General features: G+C 42.8%; 1 protein-coding gene across 6 annotated transcripts in view; it reads right to left on the reverse strand.

The window, feature by feature from the left end:
• Positions 1-6,573, reverse strand: part of FAT1 (FAT atypical cadherin 1) — a 166,145-nt gene extending 159,572 nt beyond the window's left edge. For 4 of the 6 annotated variants that reach the window (XM_034771808.1, XM_034771807.1, XM_034771810.1 and 1 more), the window contains exon 1: positions 3,210-3,309. In XM_034771808.1, the coding sequence (XP_034627699.1) occupies positions 3,210-3,216 (7 nt within the window). In that variant the 5' untranslated portion in view covers positions 3,217-3,309. Of the gene's footprint in view, positions 1-3,209; positions 3,314-6,095 lie in introns of those variants that run through there. The other 2 variants (XM_034771806.1, XM_034771809.1) reach the window with 2 other exon arrangements.
• Between the last annotated feature and the right edge of the window lie 14,560 nt (positions 6,574-21,133).

Consider the following 21,133-nt stretch of genomic DNA (forward strand, 5'->3'; position numbering starts at 1 on the left):
TACATTCTTCTGCCAATGAAAACTGGGCTCTACAGTAGTTTCTTGTGTTTTGTTCTACTGAGATTTTTCCATGAATTTTTAATGAGTGGGAACTAATATGTGTGCATGTATAGACAGATGTAAATAAACATGCATACACACACACACTTACATCAACAACTTCTTTAATTTATATACTACCTTAACAAGCCAAAACATTTTTATACACCAACATCACTAATTAACATCAGAACAGCTCTGGGGAGTAGTATTTGTAAACTTCTGGGATATGAATCTGCAAACACTTTATTCATTCAAAAAGTTGCTACTTGAGTAAGAGCTTGCATGACCAGGCCTTTGCTTCAGAGCCTGAAGAGGGAGACAAAGACAATAAGTTTGTAGGCCCTACCAATATAATGACTATTATATTTTCATTTCTCAGCAATTAACAACTAACTGTTTAAAAGCATAGTTGCCTCTAGACCTGAAGGTTCCATATTAGATTGTGACTTTTTAAAAGTGAATCAAGTTTTAGGTTAAAAACCTGACACTACTTTGCCAGGATGCGTGGGGGAAGGGTTTGTATTCAAAAAATTAACACAATTCAGCTTACAGTTGAATTATTTTACTAAAGCCAGAAAGTTATTTGGAAAATGCACATTGTTGGGAAGATTAACATAATAGTTTAAACTTGTGAGTAAACACAAGCCCTATATGCTATAAACATTTTGGTTTATTAAATCCCTGAAATTGATCTATTTCCTAACTACTCTACGTAGTACACAAATACTCTGAAACCCACAATAGGCAAAAAGAAAATTTAGAATGAAAATTTAGAAGTTTTGCATGAGTAGTGATATTTGCTTGAGTCAAGGTTAAAGAACTGAACCCTCACTCCAGGAAAAGGAGACTTTAATCTTTATTGTATCTCAAACTGCTTACTATGCCAAAACAGCTCTGTAACTTTCTTATATTCATATGTAACAGTGGATTTAATGATACTCTAATGATACTCTATCATTAAAAGACTCTTAATCAGCAATTATTGTTGATGAGTTTCACAAGGGAAAATTGCAATGAGATACCATATCTCGTGCAATATACGTAATGCTTTTTTATTATAATATACAGAAAACTATCAAATACCCTGAAACTGTTAAGTCTCAATGTAGCAAGTTATTATCTTGAAACTTTTTTGTGACCAAACCACTTCATCGAAAGGGGTAACATTTTAATTGCAACTTTGTTTTTTTAAGATTTTTTCTTTTAAGTATTGCACTCCTTTCTTCCACAGAAGTGAATGGGAGTTTTGCCACTGACCTTCAATGGAAGCGGAATTGGGCCCTATAAAGCTTTTTTTCAAGTGACGTTATTTGACCATTGGGACAACTGACACCCATTATTGCTTCTCTTTTACAAATAAAATCTAAAAAAGCTGAGAAGTGAAGAGACATTACAGTAGTAATAGATGAAGTTTCAATCAACTAATATTTAAATATGCACATATAAATACACTACACATAAAGCTCTTAAAGAACACAGTAACTACAAAAAAAATGAATGTAGGTATCCGTCCCATACATCTATTAATATAGTAATTTAAAACTGTGTAAAACTTATCATAAGTTTAATATTCAAAGATATCAAGGGCAGTATAAAGAACAGGAGTACTTGTGGTACCTTAGAGACTAACAAATTTATTAGAGCATAAGCTTTTGTGGGCTACAGCCCACTTCTTCGGATGCATCCAAGATGCATGTAGCCCACGAAAGCTTATGCTCTAATAAATTTGTTAGTCTCTAAGGTGCCACAAGTACTCCTGTTCTTTTTGCGGATACAGACTAACACGGCTGCTACTCTAAAAAGGGCAGTATAATTGCTTAAGAATTTCCCCTAAAAATAAGTGACATTATTAACATTTCTGATTATTGTGTCAAATTTGTAACTGTAATAAATACATGGTACGTGAAAACTTACCAATGGGGTTTGGTTCTTTGTTTTTATAAAAGTACATTTTTTTTGTAGTGAAACTTCACAATTTATTATGGTTGCTACACAAAATGTAAACTCCTAAAGAAGAATTTCAGTTAAAGCATTTTAGAAATAGAAACACGGGGGAGGAGACACAGGAGAGGAATCAGGAACCTTGAGTTCTTCTGTGCACGCTTTGCTCTTTTAAGTTTCAAAGGAATCCAAGGGACAATAAATAGTAGATACATTGCAAAAGCGCAAACAAAGAGGAAAATCAGCCGGAGATATTTATTCATTGAGAATCTTCGTGGGCTTACCATGGATATTAAGTTTATAATGGACCATTAAATGCATAATGCATACAGACAGACACCTTCCCTTCAGGGTACAAAATTATCACCTCCTCTCTTCCTAGGCGTAATTTAATAGAATCCTGCAGAGGAAATTACAGCCAAGTCTCCGAATACTTCTCTGCTCATTTAAACTCGTAATAACAAAACCCTTTTACAAGCATTAAAACGAGAGAAACGGTAGCTTAATAATGAACTGAACAAACAGCCACCATGCCACACAAAAATAAGTCTCTAAAGCGTAGCTGGAAGGGGTGAGAATGGGAGAAGATCTTTCACATTTTTCAGCGATAACGTGGCCTGTTGGAGCCATGCAGGAAAAAGAGACTCGGGAGCGCAGGTTTACCTCATCAAGGTCTTCTCCCTCCCCCCATACTCCCTGCCCCTGCATCGTGGCTTTGATTTGATTGTGTAGCAAATGAATCCAAGCCAATGACGCCGCGCCAGCCTCTTGGTTCCAAGCTCACTTCTAGGGACTTACTATTCCACTCACGTCTCCTATCCCCGGCCCCCTAGCCCCCACCATACTCATCGATCCCAGGGGAGGCAAGAAAGTGAGCGGCTGCTGCAGTCAACCTTGCAGGAAGGAGATAGCGCTGGGGGGGTGGGGTTCATACAGGCACCTTCCCATTCACCGTCCACCCCCCTCTTGCCCCCAAACTCCCTGCCCAACTTCGCAGGACAAAGTCCCCTCCCCGGGGCCAGGGGCTGCAGCCTTTGCGGGCTGCGTGCGAGCGGGGCAGTGGGAGCAGAGCCCGCAGACAGCAGCCCGGGATCGGCAGGCTCTGCACTCTGCCAGCTGCGCTCCTTTCTCTCGGGCCCCCAGCCCCAAACTTCTGCCCCACGCCTCAAACTCGCCAGAAAGTTTCCCCAAAGAGGCCGCCAGAGTCAGGCGCGCCCGTCCCTCACCTCTCATTGCCGGCCGGGAGAAGATTTGTGGAGGGGTTTCGTGGGCGCCCAGCGCCGCATGGTGACCAGCGACCCCTCTTTCTCCCCTCGCCGCTTTCTCTCTCTCTCTCTCTCTCTCTCCAGTCCCTCTCCCGGGCCGCTGCACTCTGCATTTCTATATTCCTCCGCAGGCCAGGCCTGCCACCACAACCCCCCTCCGGAACTAATTTCCTTGGCATGAAAACCTAAACCACACTTCCAGAGACTCCAGGGCTCCCAACCATCTGGCTCCTAAATTATTATACCCTTCACATCAAAAGATCCACTATCTCTCCTCGATGGCAGGACTCATTTCACTGGTTTCTGTTTAAAAAAAGCTTTCTGTAAGCAGAGGCAGTGAAAACCCAACCTTCCCCCTGCTAATTTTTGTTCTTATTGGCACACATGCTTCTGTTGGTACTTGAAAGTTAAAAAAAATGAGCAGAGCGGAGTATGATGTCAGTAATCTAGAAACTGAAAACGGGGGATCGTTTCTTTTATTAAAACTTCGAAGGTTGCTGTTTAGAACCATCCGAGATTATTGCAATCGGCATTTAAATTTATCTCGTCTCATTTACAAGACCATAATTGCTTTATAGTTTCCTGCTTATTCCACGAACCCTTAAAAGGAATCCGGCTAGAACCAAATCAGCCTTCTCCAGTGATAACACACCACTCAGTACAAAGTTCCCAGTGCAACGAATGGGAGTGTTTCCCTGGCACTTGTATGCACAGCTGGGTAAGAAAACCTACACTCTGCAAACTCCAGCTCTGAAAAGCGGCATGCATACTACGCCCTGTAGCCCAAACACCACTAACCTCCTCATTATCCGGTCAGAAATTGAAGACGGAAAAGACAAAAATACCAACTTGGAAGACAAGGACAGCTTTGTATTCCATTGTGTACAGTTATTTTACTAGACGGCTTATTTAAAACTTGAAAAAAAAACAGAATTCTTCATACAATAGTCTGGATATTTGTAAATATCTAAAAGGAAGTCCAAATATACACCAAAAACAAAATAAAACCTTATGCATAAAGATTATCAAGTCCAAAATGTAAGCGACGCCGGACCAAATCCTGCACGTCTTACTCATAGAGTAGCCACAGTGATTACACTGAAAAGAGCAAGATTTGGCTCAGTGTAATAATCTCTCTTGCCCCTCGTTTATTCACTCAACCTTGGGGACAAGTGTTTAGGGTGTTTAAAAGCATAAGTGGAGACCTAAATCATGGGAGCCAAAGAGATTGTTCTCAATATGGAGCTCTCCAGAAAGGATTTTTTGGGAGGGGAGGAAAAACTAAGGTCAGGTATTTCATGGCTCCCCGCTGAATTAAATTTTCATCATTCAGTAGCTGTGTACATAAAAGTCTCTAACAAGTTATGGGGGTGGGGGGGAGGATAAACAGTTAAGCAGACATTGAGACAGAACACCATGTAAAGAAAGGACTTTTACACTGACCTGAAATTATAACCCTGGGCTCGCTGGTACTTTTATTTGTAGTAACAGTGTACAATTTACGGTTTAGTAAACAATAGCATGCAAGCTAATATGCATACACACACAAACGTATCTCTGTTCTCTGAGACAGAAAATCTTAACCACAGCAATGGGTGGGATTGGCCAAATTATTTATATAAATGATCATATGTAAGATGCGATTACCTGAGGGGATCCTGAGGTTTTATCTTTTACAATGTTTGCGAAATTCTACTGCACGTTAGCTATAAGTTGCATTGGTTTTGAAAAGGTCCAAACCTTTGATTTAGTTCCTAGACATTCCTTGAAATAGTAAATGCTATCAATAAAGAAATAGCCATTTGGGATAAAGCTAAAATGATATCGTCCTGGTGTGTAAATGTAAATAACATTAAAGATTAATACTCCCAAATATTCCTTGGAGTGATCTCCATTCATTAATAAATGATAAACGCTTAATAACGATCAAACATTTGTTTGGGGAATTCTGACTCGGCACATTCACTGAAAAACCTAATTGCCTGGAAGAAGCCGGAGTTCATCGCTACAGGAAGCAAGCAAAGAGCGAGAGAAGATTAGAGGAGCACATTTATTACGCATTCGCCGTGCACCGTTTTTTCCTACCAAATCAATCAATCAATCAATCGATGCGGCAGCACTGGGAGCCTCAACGATTCCTGCCTGATCTGTGACTAAATCTTCACACATTCAGGACCGGATCACAAGTAATCGACTCACAAATATCTCAAGGTTGCCTTGTTAGTGGCTTGATGGAAATGATTGTAAAGTGAGGGGCAGGAATCGTCCTGACGCAAAGACCCCGCAACCTCATTTATGATTCTAGACAGAACTGCAGCCCCTCTAGAGCAAGGACCAGAGGGATAAGAGGGCAGTGGGGGCTCCTCACGGTCCCTCGTGTCTCCGGACAATGCTGAACTTGGCAGCCTGGGGGGGAGGGGGAAGGAGCCGCTGTACCCAGTGCGCAGGCTAGAGGGCGCTGCACCACAATACATCGTCCCGGACTCTTCGTTCTCCTTCCCACAGGCACCATTTCTAAAACAAGTTACACTTTAAAATAATGCAAAACCCAGTAGAACATCTTTGCAACAAGCCTTCTGAAATTGGTTCTGTATTTTACAGTTTTGACTGAGCTATCTAGATATCTTTGTCTATATCAAGGGAGGGAAATATATATGTGTGTGTTGAGGGGTCAAAACATAGGTATACATAGGAGTTGCGTGTATATACCCACACACACTAGCCATACAAACACAGTAGTGTCTACTTAATTAAAGCCTAAATATTTCCATTTATGCTACTGGACAACATAAATACACACATTTATTTTTTTTTTAATCCAGGGAAAACAAACATCAAAGAACTCACCAGACCAGCTGGACTTAATACTTGTCTCCCAAAGTCCACTCTAGTTTAGTTGATCCCGGCACACTTTGTTTAATTAAAAAAATGGTCAAGCGTCTAAAGTATGAACTTTGCCAGCCTTCTGTTCTTCAGCACATGCCCAACGCGTAGCAAATCCAGCGTCCGTGCCCATATCCCGATGGCCGCATTTCGGCGTGTACCCATTCGATTTTTAAACTTGAAAGTGGGTGTGGGGAGAAAGGAAAGGGACGGAACGATCCAAGTTTTTCAAGACATGTCCAGGCAAAGAGCGGGTAGAGTTGAGCAGCAGGCGCAGCAGCAGCAGACAGCGAGCTGCAGTGGATCACCGACTCACTCCCTTTCCTCTCCCTCGCTCGCTCTTGGACATCGCTCACTGGAGCGCCGTCCCCTCCCTCTTCCAAGCGTTGGATTGAAGGGATTCTCCAGCGGCGGCAGCCTTTCCTCCTACCCTGGCCCCAGCGGCTCCCTGGGGGCGGGTCTCTGCCTCTATCACTGGCACCTGAGCCGGAGCCTCCCTCCCACTACCGCTCGCAGCGTTTCCTGAGTCTGTGTGTGACAGCAGGTGATGCGCCGCTGCCTTTCCTGGAGCTGGAGCTTAGTGGCGGCACGTCCCGGGTCTGGCCTGGGAGTCGGGCTCCGCTGTCACCGTTCCAGCCCCTCTTGGCAGCAGAAGTTTGGGCTGTTGCCGTTCCCTTCCTCCACTCCTGTATCGCCCCCTCCCTCGGCCTCTGCACTACAGCAGCACAGCACAGCCTGTAGCAAATGCTGGGTAACTTTCTCCTTATAAACCTTTGAGCTACGACTCCGCTCTCATCCTTTACTCCTCAAACGCTTTACTAACACCCCCCCCCCCCCCCCCCCGGGGGGGATTGCCCATCCACCGGGGGCATTTTGACCCCGTCCTACCCGGAACTCCCGGCCACTTTCTAACCGGGGACCTTAAAAAGAGATTTTTTTTAAAAAACCCCAATCCCCCCCCCCCCCCCCGTGTTTTGGCACTAGACCTGTATAAATAAAAGGGGGAAGGGTTGGTTTTGTTTCTAAGGGGGAAAGATATGTTTTTCTCCCACTCTGTTCATAATCAAATACATAAATAAACTCTTTTGCTCACCCATTCAAACAAAAAATTCACCCTCCAGCAGAAACCAGACTGGAAATTTTCAGCCCCAAAAGTTAACATTTCAGAAAGTTGCAAGTAACTGTAAACGGGGTCAGAATGGTAAGGTATATGAAACAGAATGGTACTTGCCTAATAAAACTTTGACTAGAGCAGTCCCTGTTGCTCCTACTGTAATGCTTACTTATGCGCCTCACAGGGGTGTTGTGAGACTAAATTTGTAAAGCACCCTGAGATTCTTAGGTGGATGTTGGAGTAGAAGTGCAAAGTAGCATTGTATAGCACCTTTCATCCCTAAGGATCTTTAATCACTATACAATCTATGGCCTTGATCCAAAGCCAGTTGAAGTCAATGGAAAGATTCCCAGGGTCCTACTGGAATAGCATCTACAACCCCTTTCTGCCACACACTCAAGGTACTGGGGTTACTGCACCTGTATAAAAATGGAACAAAAGTCCCTCCTGTAGCCCACCTCAGGTGTCCCACAATTTAGCCTTCTATAATGGGCTATGCAGGGTGTAGGAGCCTTGGGGTACAGCAGATACAGGTTGATATGCCAGCAGACCAGAGGCGACGGGGGATGCGAGGTCATGTGCCCCCCCAGATTTCTTCTAGGCTGGGAGTCGGGCTGAGCATGGCTGAGAAAGATGTGGTTGGGAAAGGCACTGACACCTAGCACTCATGCTGAGCCCCGCTAGGAGGTGCCCAGAGCAGGGAAGAGATATGGGGCTGGCAGTGCAGCTCCACCAGAGGGGGCACAGGGAAGCCCTCTGAGTCTCATCCCTTCCTCACCTGCAGCCACAGTTCCAGCCCATGCCGTGCCCACAGCAGGGAGGCGATGAGAGAAGTAAGTGGGAAAGGAGCTGTGAAGGGAGTGGGGGCAAGGTGGTGCTGGCTTGGAGCAAGTGCGGGAGGTGCAAGGGGAGTAAGAAAGAGGCCAGAGGCAACGTGTGGGGTGTTCATGTGCCCCCAAACCTTTACATTGTATCCCCCACCACTATCAAGAGTTACGGATCATCTCTGCAGCAAATCCCCCAGAATAGCTCCTATATGGAGCTTAAGTGGTACAGAGGGCCTTGCCCTCACGGTAGGCCAACTTAACTGGATAACAATAAGAAATTAATCCACATCAGACTTTGCAACAGTGCCCAACTGTTCCTGAGATAGGCCTCATTGATGGTGATCATTCGTACCCTTCTTTCTTCACATTGCCAAAGGAAGAGGTGAACACTGAAGGAAGATGGAAATACTGGGTGGGAGCTATGAGCCTCTCTGGTGAAACAAAGGTGAAGCCTCCTCAATGGTTGATTAAGTGGGAGTGGTTTCTCAAATCTGGATAATTCATCGCCTCACTCCTCATTTCATATTATTCCAAGACTAAGCACTTGGTTTCTTCTTCACATAAATGGCTTACTTCCTCAATTGGATTAAATTGTCACATTTATATATTTTATGAAATAAATACAACCACATTTTGAATTATAAGACTATAATTCAATTTGGGGGCTCTGGTTTCTACACAGGCCTTTCCAACTTGAGTGGCTTGTGTGGTCACCAGAAATGTCAAAACTGAATAATAGCTAGGGTTGGCAGAATTTGATTTTTACTTTTTTATAGTTTAGATGAATAATATCAATGTTTAGTTTTAAGCATTTTGTTCTGCTTTTTATCAATTTAAATGTTCTCAGTTGGGCAAAATTATGGGTCTTAAGCATATTTTATTTTTATTGATCAAAATTTTCACAGTTACAGGAACTTATGGAGGTAGTCAGACAAAAACTATTTAATAGCAGCAGACACTGTGATTCAAAAAGCTAAAAGTTTATAAACTGTTAAAATGTAAACTGTCAACATCACATATTAAAGTATATGAAGTAAATATTCTTAAATCAAACTCCAATAAGTTAATAAGCATTTTTCTTACTTTGCCTATCTGAAAATTTGATTTATTGATGGAAATATTTTTCCATCAGTCTGTGTGTGTACAATGTAATCAAAGTTTATCAATAATTATCTAATCTTTCCAAGTCTTACTATAGCCTGGTAATTCAAAGCTGACTATTATATATCTTGTTAGCTGGTTTTCATGGGTCAGATAATAACTGGTCAAGGTAGTAGGCTAACCTTGTAGGCTTTGTTTCAAACTCCCAAGATCTGGAGACATTCACTATCTGGTTGATCAAATGCTGACCATCCATAGGTGGGCCAGTGAACTTCTCTTAGGGGAAGTTATAAAAGTGTGCATATGTCTAGAAATTCAAAATTTAGAAGGATTGAGATTTAGGTGAGTATTACTACTACTAATCATAGCATATCCTATCCCATTCCCACACTATGCTGTGTGGTTCACAGGGAGTTAAAACAGAGAACAAAGGAGATACACAGTCACTCTGACACATTGGGTAGTGATATTTATCAACTCAAGAAAAAGAAAAAGGTCAAGCCCAGATCTCTAGTCATTGATGTTTGTAAGTTTTATTATGTGTATAATTTTTATGATCTTCTGTAATAGGTTTCTAAGATAATGAACCATACTGACTAGGTAATTTTTGCAAGATGGTTACTCAATATTCTATTTTCATTTTATGTTTTTTCTCCTCTTTGATTTTTTGGTCTTACAAATAATGTCTATAAAAACAATTATAATTATATTTGACTGCATCATACTTAAGAATTTATCCTTGCAAGGTGACTTCTTAACATGTTATTCAAGAGAAAATTGGTATATTATGATGGTATTTAACAAACCCACTAGCAAGACAGAGAGGCAAGCATTCAAAATACAGGCACCAGTGGATAGTGCGAATATTGTTTTATTGTAAAACAAAACAGGGTGTCTGTACAAGAGAAGAACACTTTGGGAGTCTCTGATAAGATCAGACTGAGTCATGTGGACCCATGGTTATCAGACACAACATTGAGAAGTCTGGGAGAAGAGACTCTACTTTAAAAGATCTTTAACACAGTGCATTTTGGAGCAAAGAATATTCTGGACTAGGTAATCACAAACCTGATCAATGAATGTCACCAAGCCTTTGTAAAGGTGCCCATAATGGATTAAGCTTTAGCTCTGAAACCTAGTTCCACTGTCTATTATTAATAATACTTAGCTCTTTAGACAGATTTATTTTTTTAAAGAGAAACATACACTCATTGTCTAAAATTCTGGGCATAGTTACAGCAACTAAGATACAGCTAATAAAATTTTCAACATCATACCCCCAGCAACTGACTACATAAAAGGACTCATCATAAAAAGGAGCAGAAACTCAGAAATAATATCTCCAAACACAATAATCAAAAAACCTTCTTTAAAGTCCTAACACTTTCCCCCAACAACCTACCTTGGGCAAAAGCCTGGGCAAACAAATGAGCTTTTTACTCTATAGTTAACAAATTAGAGTTCTGATGGATCACTTACAAAAGTGAAAGTAAATACTGAAGTCAAGGGTCCTCTGCAGAAATTACCTTGCTACCATACTCCAGACATTTACATTGAGGGACTGCTCTCATGCATTTCAGCTGATCATTCACTGTTGCAATTGTATCTGGGGAGAGTTGCAGTCACTCAGGCTACAGGGATCTAAACTACATGAAGATTTAAAGATCAAAATCAGCGCTTTGAATTACATCCAATTTAAAGATGACAAAGATGCGGATAATTGTGACAAGGTCTGTATCAGAGAGAAAAGGTGGCAATTGTCACACAAAGTGAAGATGATAAAAGGTACTTCTGAACATCAAAACTGTCTGGGCCTCCAAGAGTAATCAAGGATCCATAACCATCTGTAAAATTGTGAGCCTCCATGGCAAAGGGCTAATATACCTTTTCAGTAATGGGGTCAGGCACAATTTCCGCAAATTCTCAGTTAGTTATATATGAAGTGATATGATAAGGGTGAAATTCACTCCTGTGCAGAGTCTATGTACCACTTAAATCCCACTTATGCCCTCAAAGGAGAAGCAGAAAAAGAGGGGATGCTAGTTGGTACAAATTGTGCTCTGGACTTGTTCTCTTCCCCCAGTTAAGATCAGTAGCTTAATCATCACTTTGTTCCTTCCGCCCTGGGAAAAGAAGATGCTCCATAGTGGTTCTGTCTTTGGACAGTAGGAAGGGTTCAGCAGTTCCTCATTGTGGTCTGCCTTTGGTTTCCCTTCCTTACAGGTCCAGGATTAGGGGGACAGAAGGTCCCAGCTGCTGCGTGGTTCCTGGCTCCGACTCTCCACAAACCCAGTAGAGTGGAGCAACCCCCCTCATCTTCACTTACCTATGGATCCCACCACTATGTCATGGCAGGAAAAAGGTGTGATTTGGATTAAGGAAGCCCACATGCATGAGCAAAGCTTTGCATGGCCAATACACATCTGTAGGATTGACACTGAACACACTCAATTAGCTGACAGTATTCAGGTAAGAATATTTTATTTTTCATAATGTAGCTTTTTGTTGAAATTATACCCAGGGACTTTACACAACGTAGAAATAACACAACTATTTGATGTAGTTACTGTTTTATTGTGCTTATAAAGACTTTTCAAAGAGACACTCTCAAAATAACAAATCATATATCACCATGAATACCATGAAATGCAAAAGCCCTCACAACTATTTGGTAGTATGTCATGTGTACTCTGAGCCTGAAGACAAGTACTCGAAGCAACTCAAACATTAGACCCTATGGTGGATTCCCACTAAAGATACTCACATTTAGTAATAAAGATGTCTTTGGTAGGGTTACAATAAAAGGTAAAACGTCCCAATTATTTCACTTTTTGTTTTTTGGTTGAACTCCAATTACCCAAAGGTCTTGGGACAACCAAAATCTTTGGATAATCTCTGTTTGATTAATTGGGAGAACTAACTAATCTGAAAAGACAGCTGCTCGTTTCTCTTAACAGCCAATTTGGAAAGCCTACCGTCCATCTCCCACTCAACTGCCAACTGACCTTAAGAAAGATAGGCAACCTTTTATTACTGCATTTCGAGGGTACAGATTGCCCTTAAGTACCAGCCAACAGTTGGGAACAGCTTCACTGTGCTTTGGAAATGGAACCTACCATATATACTCGATCATTAACCGGTTCATTTATAAGCCGACCCCCCCAAGATGGATAAGTAAAAATGGAAAAATGTTATGACCTGTTCATAAGCCGACCCTATAATTCAGGGGTCAGCTAACTTTGGCTCCCGGGCCATGAAGATAAGCCGCTGGTGGGCCGAGATGGTTTGTTTACCTCGAGCATCTGCAGGCACGGAGGTAAACCTAAGTAAACAAAGTGTTCCGGTGCACCACCTGCTTACCCTGATGGACCGGGACAGCAACTGGTGGGGAAATTTTTTTGGGGGGGGAGAAACTGGGGGTCAGGGGAATAACCCCTGTGACCACCCCCCACATGACCCCACCCCTAGCCCGGGACCCCAACACTTTCCCCATCCCATCACTTCCCACCTTATCTGAGAAGGATGTCTCTGGCCTGGCTGGAGCGGGCCAGACTGGGCAGCGTGGCTGCAGCATGTTCCAGCGGGCTGGGCCGGGCAGCTCAGCCACAGCGTGCTCCCGTGGGCCGGTTGGTGTGGCCACAGCCTGCTCTCGGGGGCGGGGCCGAGCAACATGGCTGCAGCCTGCCAGCCCCGTTGCTGCAGCTGCTTCGGAGGCTGGGGGGAGAGCAGCATGGCCAGAAGCGGAGAGACTCTGGCCCCACCTCTTCTCTCCTGGCTGCGCTGCCTCTCCTTGCTCCCTCTGTTGGGGGGAGGGGCTGTGTCCCACCTCTCCCTCTCTATACTTGTTCATAAGCCGACCCCCTTCTCTGGTGCTTCCTTTTTTACTAAAAAAATTCAGCTTATGAGTGAGGATATATGGTACTTAAGAATGCAACACTCTTCCCCCCACCCTCCTTTAGGCTAAAGCCTGGGCCAACAGATGAACTATTCATTATATAGGGAACAAACTGGAATTCTCATGGATCAACTGGCTCTTTATAATGCCATCCATCTTACTACTCATTGTGTTCTGGGGCTGGCAAACCAATATGTAGCTGCAATGACTGGGGCATGGGCTGTCAGGCCTAGGGGTCAGAGTAGAGGGACAAAACTAAAGACAGTGTCAGGTTCCAAGCCGAAGGTCAGAGCCAGAGACAATGTCAGGGATAAGGCAGAGGAGCAGGGGCCTGGTGTAGGGCAGGTAAGCAGGAACTGGGAATAGACAGGAGTCTGGGATGGGAAGATAGGAACCAGGAGCAGATGGGGAAGCAAGAGCTGGCAGGAAGGGTCCATAGTAGCAGCCAGCCAAAGATTCCTTTGGTTGCTCAGACAACTTCCTGAATCCTGATATGACTTCCTGGCTTATATAGCTCTCCTTAGCCAATCAGGGGGCTGGATGTTTCTCTCAATTGGGAGCTTTGGGGGTGGGGCCCTCTGCAAGCTAGCTCTTCCCTGGACCCTTCCCTCGTTACTCAGGTGAACTGGGTGGCAATTATGGCCTGAGCACTACTTGGGAGCCTAGTTTTGAGGCCCATGATCCCACACAGTAGTCTGCTGCTCAGGGCTAGGCAGACTTGGCAGCATCATCCCCATCAATTTTCAAATCCCCAACCTCAGGGAAGCTAGCCAGTGGCTCTTCACTGCGCTTTATACTGTATTTGAGGCACTCAGAATGCAGTAAACAATACAGCACAATCCCTTGTGTGCCACAGTGACATAACCAAGTTTTGGTTATCCATGGCTCAGTCAATCTGTGTTGGACTGTAGTTAGTTTTGTATTGTGAACACTTGACACTTAGAGAATACCTTTGAAAATCTGGGCCTAAGGACCCAGGTAGCTTTGGGCATGCCTACAAGGGGAAACATAGGCTCCTAGTAGACTTCAAATGCCTACAGTGTTATGTGGCAGCTGAACAGTGGTTTTGAGAATGTCAGTGGCACCTACATGTTGGATATAGGTGCCTAAAGAGGCAGTTAGTTGCCTAAGTATCTTTGTAGATCTAGTCCTAAGTGCCTAAGTCACATTTGAAAATAAGTTTTAGACTTTACAACAATGCATGGGCCTTGCAAAACTAAGCCTATGGCCCATTTGAAATGAATGGAAGTTAGGTGCCTAAATACCTTTGGAGGTTCCGGGCCCTAGTAATTAATGTGGTGAAGTTCATAAGACAGTAAGAAGAAAAAGTCTGGCCTTGGGATACAGGAGTAGAAGAGGGGTAGTCAGTGGGCTCAGTGACTGTGATATAGTGAAGGGATTGAAAGTGGGAAGCTGAAGGTACTGTGTTGTTAGGAGTTGGATTAACATACTTCCACTCAACGTGATTCCAGTGATAATTCCTGTAATGTACCCAGCAAAGCCTGATATAACCATTTATTTTCTGGTGCTCCTGCACTAGCACAACGTTGTTGTGTCCCCAGTTTGCACCCTGGAAAGGAATTTGCAAATTAAAAAAACCCTGTTTTCATGGAATAATTTTTTAAGTTCATGGAGGAAAAAGTCTATTTATTTTCTTCCAAAGTTAAATGTTGCATCTAAACTCCTTGACAGTGTCCATTTCAGCATGGTTTTATATTCTCTAGTTAAGGTTATTTCAATTAATTGAATAGTTTACAATATAGTAGACTTAAAACGTTTATGTTTTAATTTAGGGTAGGTATTTTTACATTAGCGTCTCAAACAGTTCTTATAAATATTTAACATTCTGTTGTAATAAAGATTTATATTTGCATCATTTCAGACAACTGTTTTACTACACACTACCGCACTTTTGAAGTATTAATTTCATAAATATAGTGAAAGACATAAAATTAGACATTTTTTGACAACCAACACCACTGACACTAATTAACTGATACAGTGACATTCTAACATTCTTTAAAATAGTATAGAGTTTTTACACATACATTTTAAATAGTGATTCCCTCAAGTCAACGTACAACCTACAATTACATGAATATCTATATGACTGGTTCTCAACCCGCGGCCCAATTAGCACACAGCTGCGGGCCAGCCGTGTGCTAAAAAAAATTCAAAATTTGCTTCTCTGGTATGACAGGGGGTGGGGCTGGCTGGGGGGAAGACAGTGTCTTGCAGCCTGCACCAGTGCTCCTGCCAGCAGGGAGCTGGTGAGTGCCACAGGAGAGCAGGGGACTGGAGAATGGGTCTGTGGGCATTGAGGGGATGGGGGTGCTGGGAACTAGGGGTTTGCCGGGGTGTTGCAGCAGCCCCAGGTTTTAGGTGACTCAGCTCCTGGCCCCCCTTCTCAGGTCTTGGCTGACAGTCTGCGCTGGGTGCTCTGCTGCTGGCTTCGTGCAGGGGGTCCTGGCTGCCTGTCCATGCACCACAGCACTCAGGGTCCCACGGTCTGGCTGCTGCTGCCCGGCCCCACACAGCGAGGTCCTGTGGTCCGGCTGCCAGGCCCACACCCAGGGCTCTGTTCCTGGCTCCACTCTGGTTGGGGGCGGGCGGGGTTGCTGGGCATAGGGGACTGTGGGCGGTTTGGGGGGGTGCTGTGGTTCTCAACCAGCGGCCCACGTAACACATTGTGGGCCACATATGTGGCCTACAATGATAAACAGGTTGAGAACCACTGATCTATATATACACCACATTAAAACCAGTCTTGCAAAAAATATATAGGTGTATTTAAATCCAGGCTGATTAGATTTTGTTGGCTAGTGAGTAAATTTTATTTTAATTTAATTTAATTTTATTTTATTCCTTCCTTCTCTATTCCTGCAGCTCCCTACTCAGTGGAACTACATGCAGAAGACAGCAGCCTACCCAGCAAGCTGCTTTGCTTAGTTTCCGTACCTCATTCAGAATACTTTAACAGCCTCTATCATCACCTACTGTTCTGCAATATGGTCCTAATCCAAGTTCCACTGAAGTAAATGGAAAGAGTCCCATTGACTTTGGTGGGCTTTGAATCAGGCCCTATGGCAGTAGTCTAAGGGCCTATCCACACAGAAAGTGCATGGCAATCCAGGTGCCACTCATTAACTGGCTGTGTAGACCTTGCTAGGCACAAAGTGCACTATGCAGGGCTGGCTCCAGGCACCAGCGAAAGAAGCAGGTGCCTGGGGTGGCGAACAGAAAGGGGTGGCACTCCGTCCATTATTGGGGCGGCACATCCGGGTCTGCGGGACAATTCAGTGGCGGGTCCTCCAATCCCTCTCATCTTTTTTGGCGGCACTTCGGCGGCAGCTCAATCGCTCCGCTTCAGTCTTTGGCGGCAATTTGGCGGTGGCACTTCGGCGGCAGCTCAATCAGGTTTTTCTTTTTCCTCTTTTTTTTTTCCGCTGTTTGGGGTGGCAAAAAAGCTGGAGCCGGCCCTGGCACTGTGGAGGCTTTAGTGCACAGTAGCAGGATCTACACAATGACACAGTATGTGGCAGGCTGATGTGATGTAGATTCACATCCTGGCTTGTTGTGCACTAACTCTCCATGTAGGCAAGCCCTAACTATGTAGCCAACAAGAGATGCTCAGAGTAGCAAGGAGCCCTCTTCACCTGGGACTTCTGATACAGCAAGTAGGGAATGGGGAAGATGGGGGAGGGACGAGGAGCCATAAAGGGATAGGGAGAGATATGGTAAGGAAGAACTAGTGGAGTGGTTAGTGAGAGAGGCAATCTAGCCTCCTTGGAAGCAATATATTTCTTATGGAATTAATCAGCATCCTCCAACTAGGGCCACATCTACACTACCCGCTGGATCGGCGGGTAGTAATCGATCTATCGGGGATCAATTTATTGCGTCTCGTCTAGATGCGATAAATCGATCCCCGAATCGACACCTGTTCTCCACCTTGGCAGGAGGAATAAGCGGAGTCGACTGGGGAGCTGCAGCGGTCGACTTGCCGCCGTGAGGACAGCCAGGTAAGTCGAACTAAGATGCTTCGACTTCAGCTACGTGAATAGCGTAGCTGAAGTTGTGTATCTTAGATTGATCCCCCCCCATAGTGTAGACCAGCCGTAAGAGTAGAAATGACAGAGATGACGGTAGCAGGGATCACTCTGTTGTTGAATCTCAGTCAATTAATAATCAATCCATAAATAATTTCCCTTAAAAAGTAAAATATCTTCACCACGGTTAATGAAAATGTAGGTGAAATTTTTCAAAGCTGTGGCTAAATATTTCAAATACAGATACCTAAACTTAGACATCCAAATCCACTTTAAGGCTCTTAAATAATAGTCCCCAGCAGTTTTCAAAACATTTGAGCATTGCAACTCCTATTATCTTCAGTGGGAGTTATGGTTGTAAAGCACTTCGGAAAGTCAGGCCAGTTTTATATAGGTGTCTAAATGTAGATTTAGATGTTTAACTTTAAACATCCAACTTTGAAAATGTTTGCCTTACTATAAGATGGATACAGTATTTTTACATAGCTTAAGAGCAGCACAGTAAAAAGCACTTTTTTTTGGGTAGGAAAATGTATAAAATTGTACTGTTAATAGAACTGATTCCTCATTTTTAGTATGTTCAAGAGATTCTGTCAACAAAAGTAATATGTACTTTAAAATGAAGATTAAACTAAAAGGATTTAATGTACAACATGTAAATTTGATTTTTCCTACCTTCATTTTGAACATCTAAATTGAAAACCAGCCTTTCTCCCAACAGCTTCAGCATTTTCAAAGCTCCCATTAATCTTTTATTATTATCTTAAAGAAATTTCCCCCCCGCCTCCCCGAGTTTCATATTATGAATCATTAAATCACTAAAGGCCACATAGAAGGTCTGAGGTCAATGTAATGCACCATCCCCCATAACAAAGCTATAATGCTTGTTTGGTCTCTATACTATCTTTAGTACTGTTATGGTGCCTCAGATAGGGCTATTACTATGTAAATTAGACAGATAATGAAACTGTAGAATTGTTCATTTAGACCAATATTGCATTATGTGAATGTAGTCAAGAATTTCTTCACCTAAATGGGATCATATAAAGGTCAATGGTTGTAAAATCAAAGCATATATGTTCTTTCCTGATTGCAGCTGTAACATCATTTTATATTTACCTACTTTTATTTACACAACAGACCTTCAGGCGTGAGGTGCCCTATAAATAAAAAAATATTGCATTATTTTTTACATTGACAGTACTTATCAAGTCAGTGTCTCAAAAACAAATTCTGCACTAAAATCTGAAATGGAGCTGAATGCCACATAGGCTCAGTCCTACAGTCTTGACTCACATTGAGTGATCCCATCGACTTCATTGAAATTACCCTTTGATTTGATTCAGGCTGGGTGAGGAGACAAAGTTTGTTGCAGGGATCTGGACAGGGAAGGGAAGATAGAGTTGGGACAGGAATCCAGACTGGAATGAGCCAGGGTGGGCAGAAGGAGAGAAATGATGGCTGTAAGAACGATGGCTGTGAGAAAGCTGGCTGGAGTGGAGAGCTGAGGCAAGGTTGAGAGGAGAAGCATCACCCAGACCTCAGGGACAAAGACAAGAGAAAGATGGTGGGGCATGACTGTGCTGAGGCAGAAGGAGTTTGGAGTGCAGAAGAAAGAAAGGAAGAATCCTCTCCTTAAATGAAGATGACACAGAAGAACAGGCCTACCATTTGTTCCAATAAAGATGTGCAAATGTGTAATACTATGGTTTTCTTGTAATCTTATGTCATGCAAATTTATGTAGATTATATGCAGATTTTCAATGATCCAATATAGTTAGATATGGCTGTGTCTTAAAACTACAATCTTACTTTTAATATTGATGCCCAAAGACATTTGTCCTGATACTGTCTCTTATGTATGGACTGGTGCAGCCCTATGAAAGGAATTCCATAGAGATTGCTTTGGGCTGTTGAGACAAAACTCTTGCCATGCTGTTGCTAATGCTCTGACTACTGAAATGAAATGTTTTACAACCCCAGTTTTTATAATTCAGAGTGCATATTAATTGACACACTAATACCCAAAGGAAAAAATATTGCAGTTGATTTGTGAACAAAGAAAATCTAGTAACAAGCAATATTGTGGATGATTAATTAATATTTTATGTTTGCCATTACCAATAAATTATATCAGTATGAAGTCACTTTGAAGCAAATTCATATTTAAACAAAATTTTCTTTGGTTGGTATTGTCCTTGTGATTTTTTTTCCATTTTGCAGAATATTAGTACTAAAGCTTTCTTTCTGACAAGTAGTTATAGTCCTGTGCTTACAATAGGAATTATGGTCTGAATAAGTCAGGAATACCTGTCCTGAGTTCTAAACCTGATGCTATCTCCCTCACTGGCCTCAGGCAAGTTATGTATCTATCTCTCCTTCTCAGTTTTCTCTTCTGTAAAGCAGATATAATGTTTATTTTGAGTTGGTGCAGCATATTGTTCCCTATCTGAGAATGGGGCATCAGTCAACCTGAGATGTAATAGGTTGGTTTCATCTGTGGCAGCTCTCCAAGCAGACTTAACAGTAGTGGCATCTCTGGCAGAGCTATATGCACTAGCGCATACAGACTAGAGGCTGGTGTATTCTTCAAACTGTCACTAATAATATGAGTGGCCGAATTCAGCTCCATGTTGACAAGCTTATTGTGGTGGCTGCAACCAAGACTGCAGAACATGATTCAGCTGGAGCAAACACCAGGGCCAATACAGATGCATGAAGGGTCTTCTCCCCAGGAGGTTCCCAATAGTTTTTAAAGGCAGTATGGGAAGAAGTCTTCCTTTTCAGATGTACCAGGTGAGCCTGGTATGTCAGGCTATGTTCAAGTGTTACTCCCAAGTATGTGGCAACTGGATGGAATGGCAGTAACTATCGTTTGACATGGATCAAGATGAGTTGATTGGCAAGACAATTGTTTAGATGGAAACTAGTTGCCACTGTCTTGGTTTCATCGTGAATTAGTCTCCATTGCTGGAAGTAAGTGGTCAAAGTATCCATGTCTTGGCTGAGATTCCTTTCAATCCTCTGGAAGTTGTTTCCAGTGTCAGCAATACAGATGTTATCAGAATGCACATATTTATTTCCTTGCATTTTAGGAAGGTCATATGTGCATATTTTGAAAAAACGAGAGCCAAAACTGATCCCGTAGAAGGCCATTGTGGGGACATTTAAGGTGACTGGTATTCTCTCCAACTTACAGAATGAAGCTTCACTTGCTAATACTTTCTTGAATGAACCACGCTGTTTGCCTACAAGGAATAGCTTGCAGCAGCTTGGCAGTCAGCCTGGCATGTCACACAGTTTCAAGACTGTCCTCAGATCAATAAGGACTGCACCAACTTTCCTTCCTGAATCAAATGTGTCTACAGCTCAAGTCAGATGAAGTATCTGATCTTGGGTGCATCATCCCTTCCTCACTCCAGTCAAGTACAGCTGTGGTAGCTCAAGCAGCATGAGGGGCTAGCTACCCCAAGTACGATCCCGTCCGAGACCACAGTTATGTGTTCAGAAAGGCTAGTCCCTCCTTTCAGCACTACTACACTTCTTTTTTTTAGCATGCTAGGTTCAATCACAGCATGATTATGTCTCCTAAAGCTGGAATTTACCCCCTCCAGCTCCAGTGTAGACACACCCTCTGTCCAGCTTAGCGCACACATGGTGCATACAGGGAAGCTTGCACTCTCACTCTTAGTGGCGTACTTGTTCAATGGATTGAGGGATTCAGTTTCTAAGGCGGTTAACTCAGTAAATTCAGGCAGGCAGTAAATTCACTTCAAAATAATGTTTTATTTTAAAGACTGCCCCTTTAAAAATTAAGGGTCAGTTCTGTAACTCTCACTGAATGGAACTTCTTGCAAAAGTGCTACCAACACAAGTAAAGGTTGCAAAATTGGGCTCTTAGCAAATAAAGCTAGATCAAAAGGAAAATTGACCACCAAAGTCTTAAACCGCATATGAATCCAATCTGTTTGATGGGAGTGAATTCAGGGAAAAAATGTAATATTCTCAAAGTAAAT

Source organism: Trachemys scripta, chromosome 5 (genome assembly GCF_013100865.1).
Source record: "Trachemys scripta elegans isolate TJP31775 chromosome 5, CAS_Tse_1.0, whole genome shotgun sequence".
NCBI classification, from domain to species: Eukaryota; Metazoa; Chordata; order Testudines; family Emydidae; genus Trachemys; species Trachemys scripta.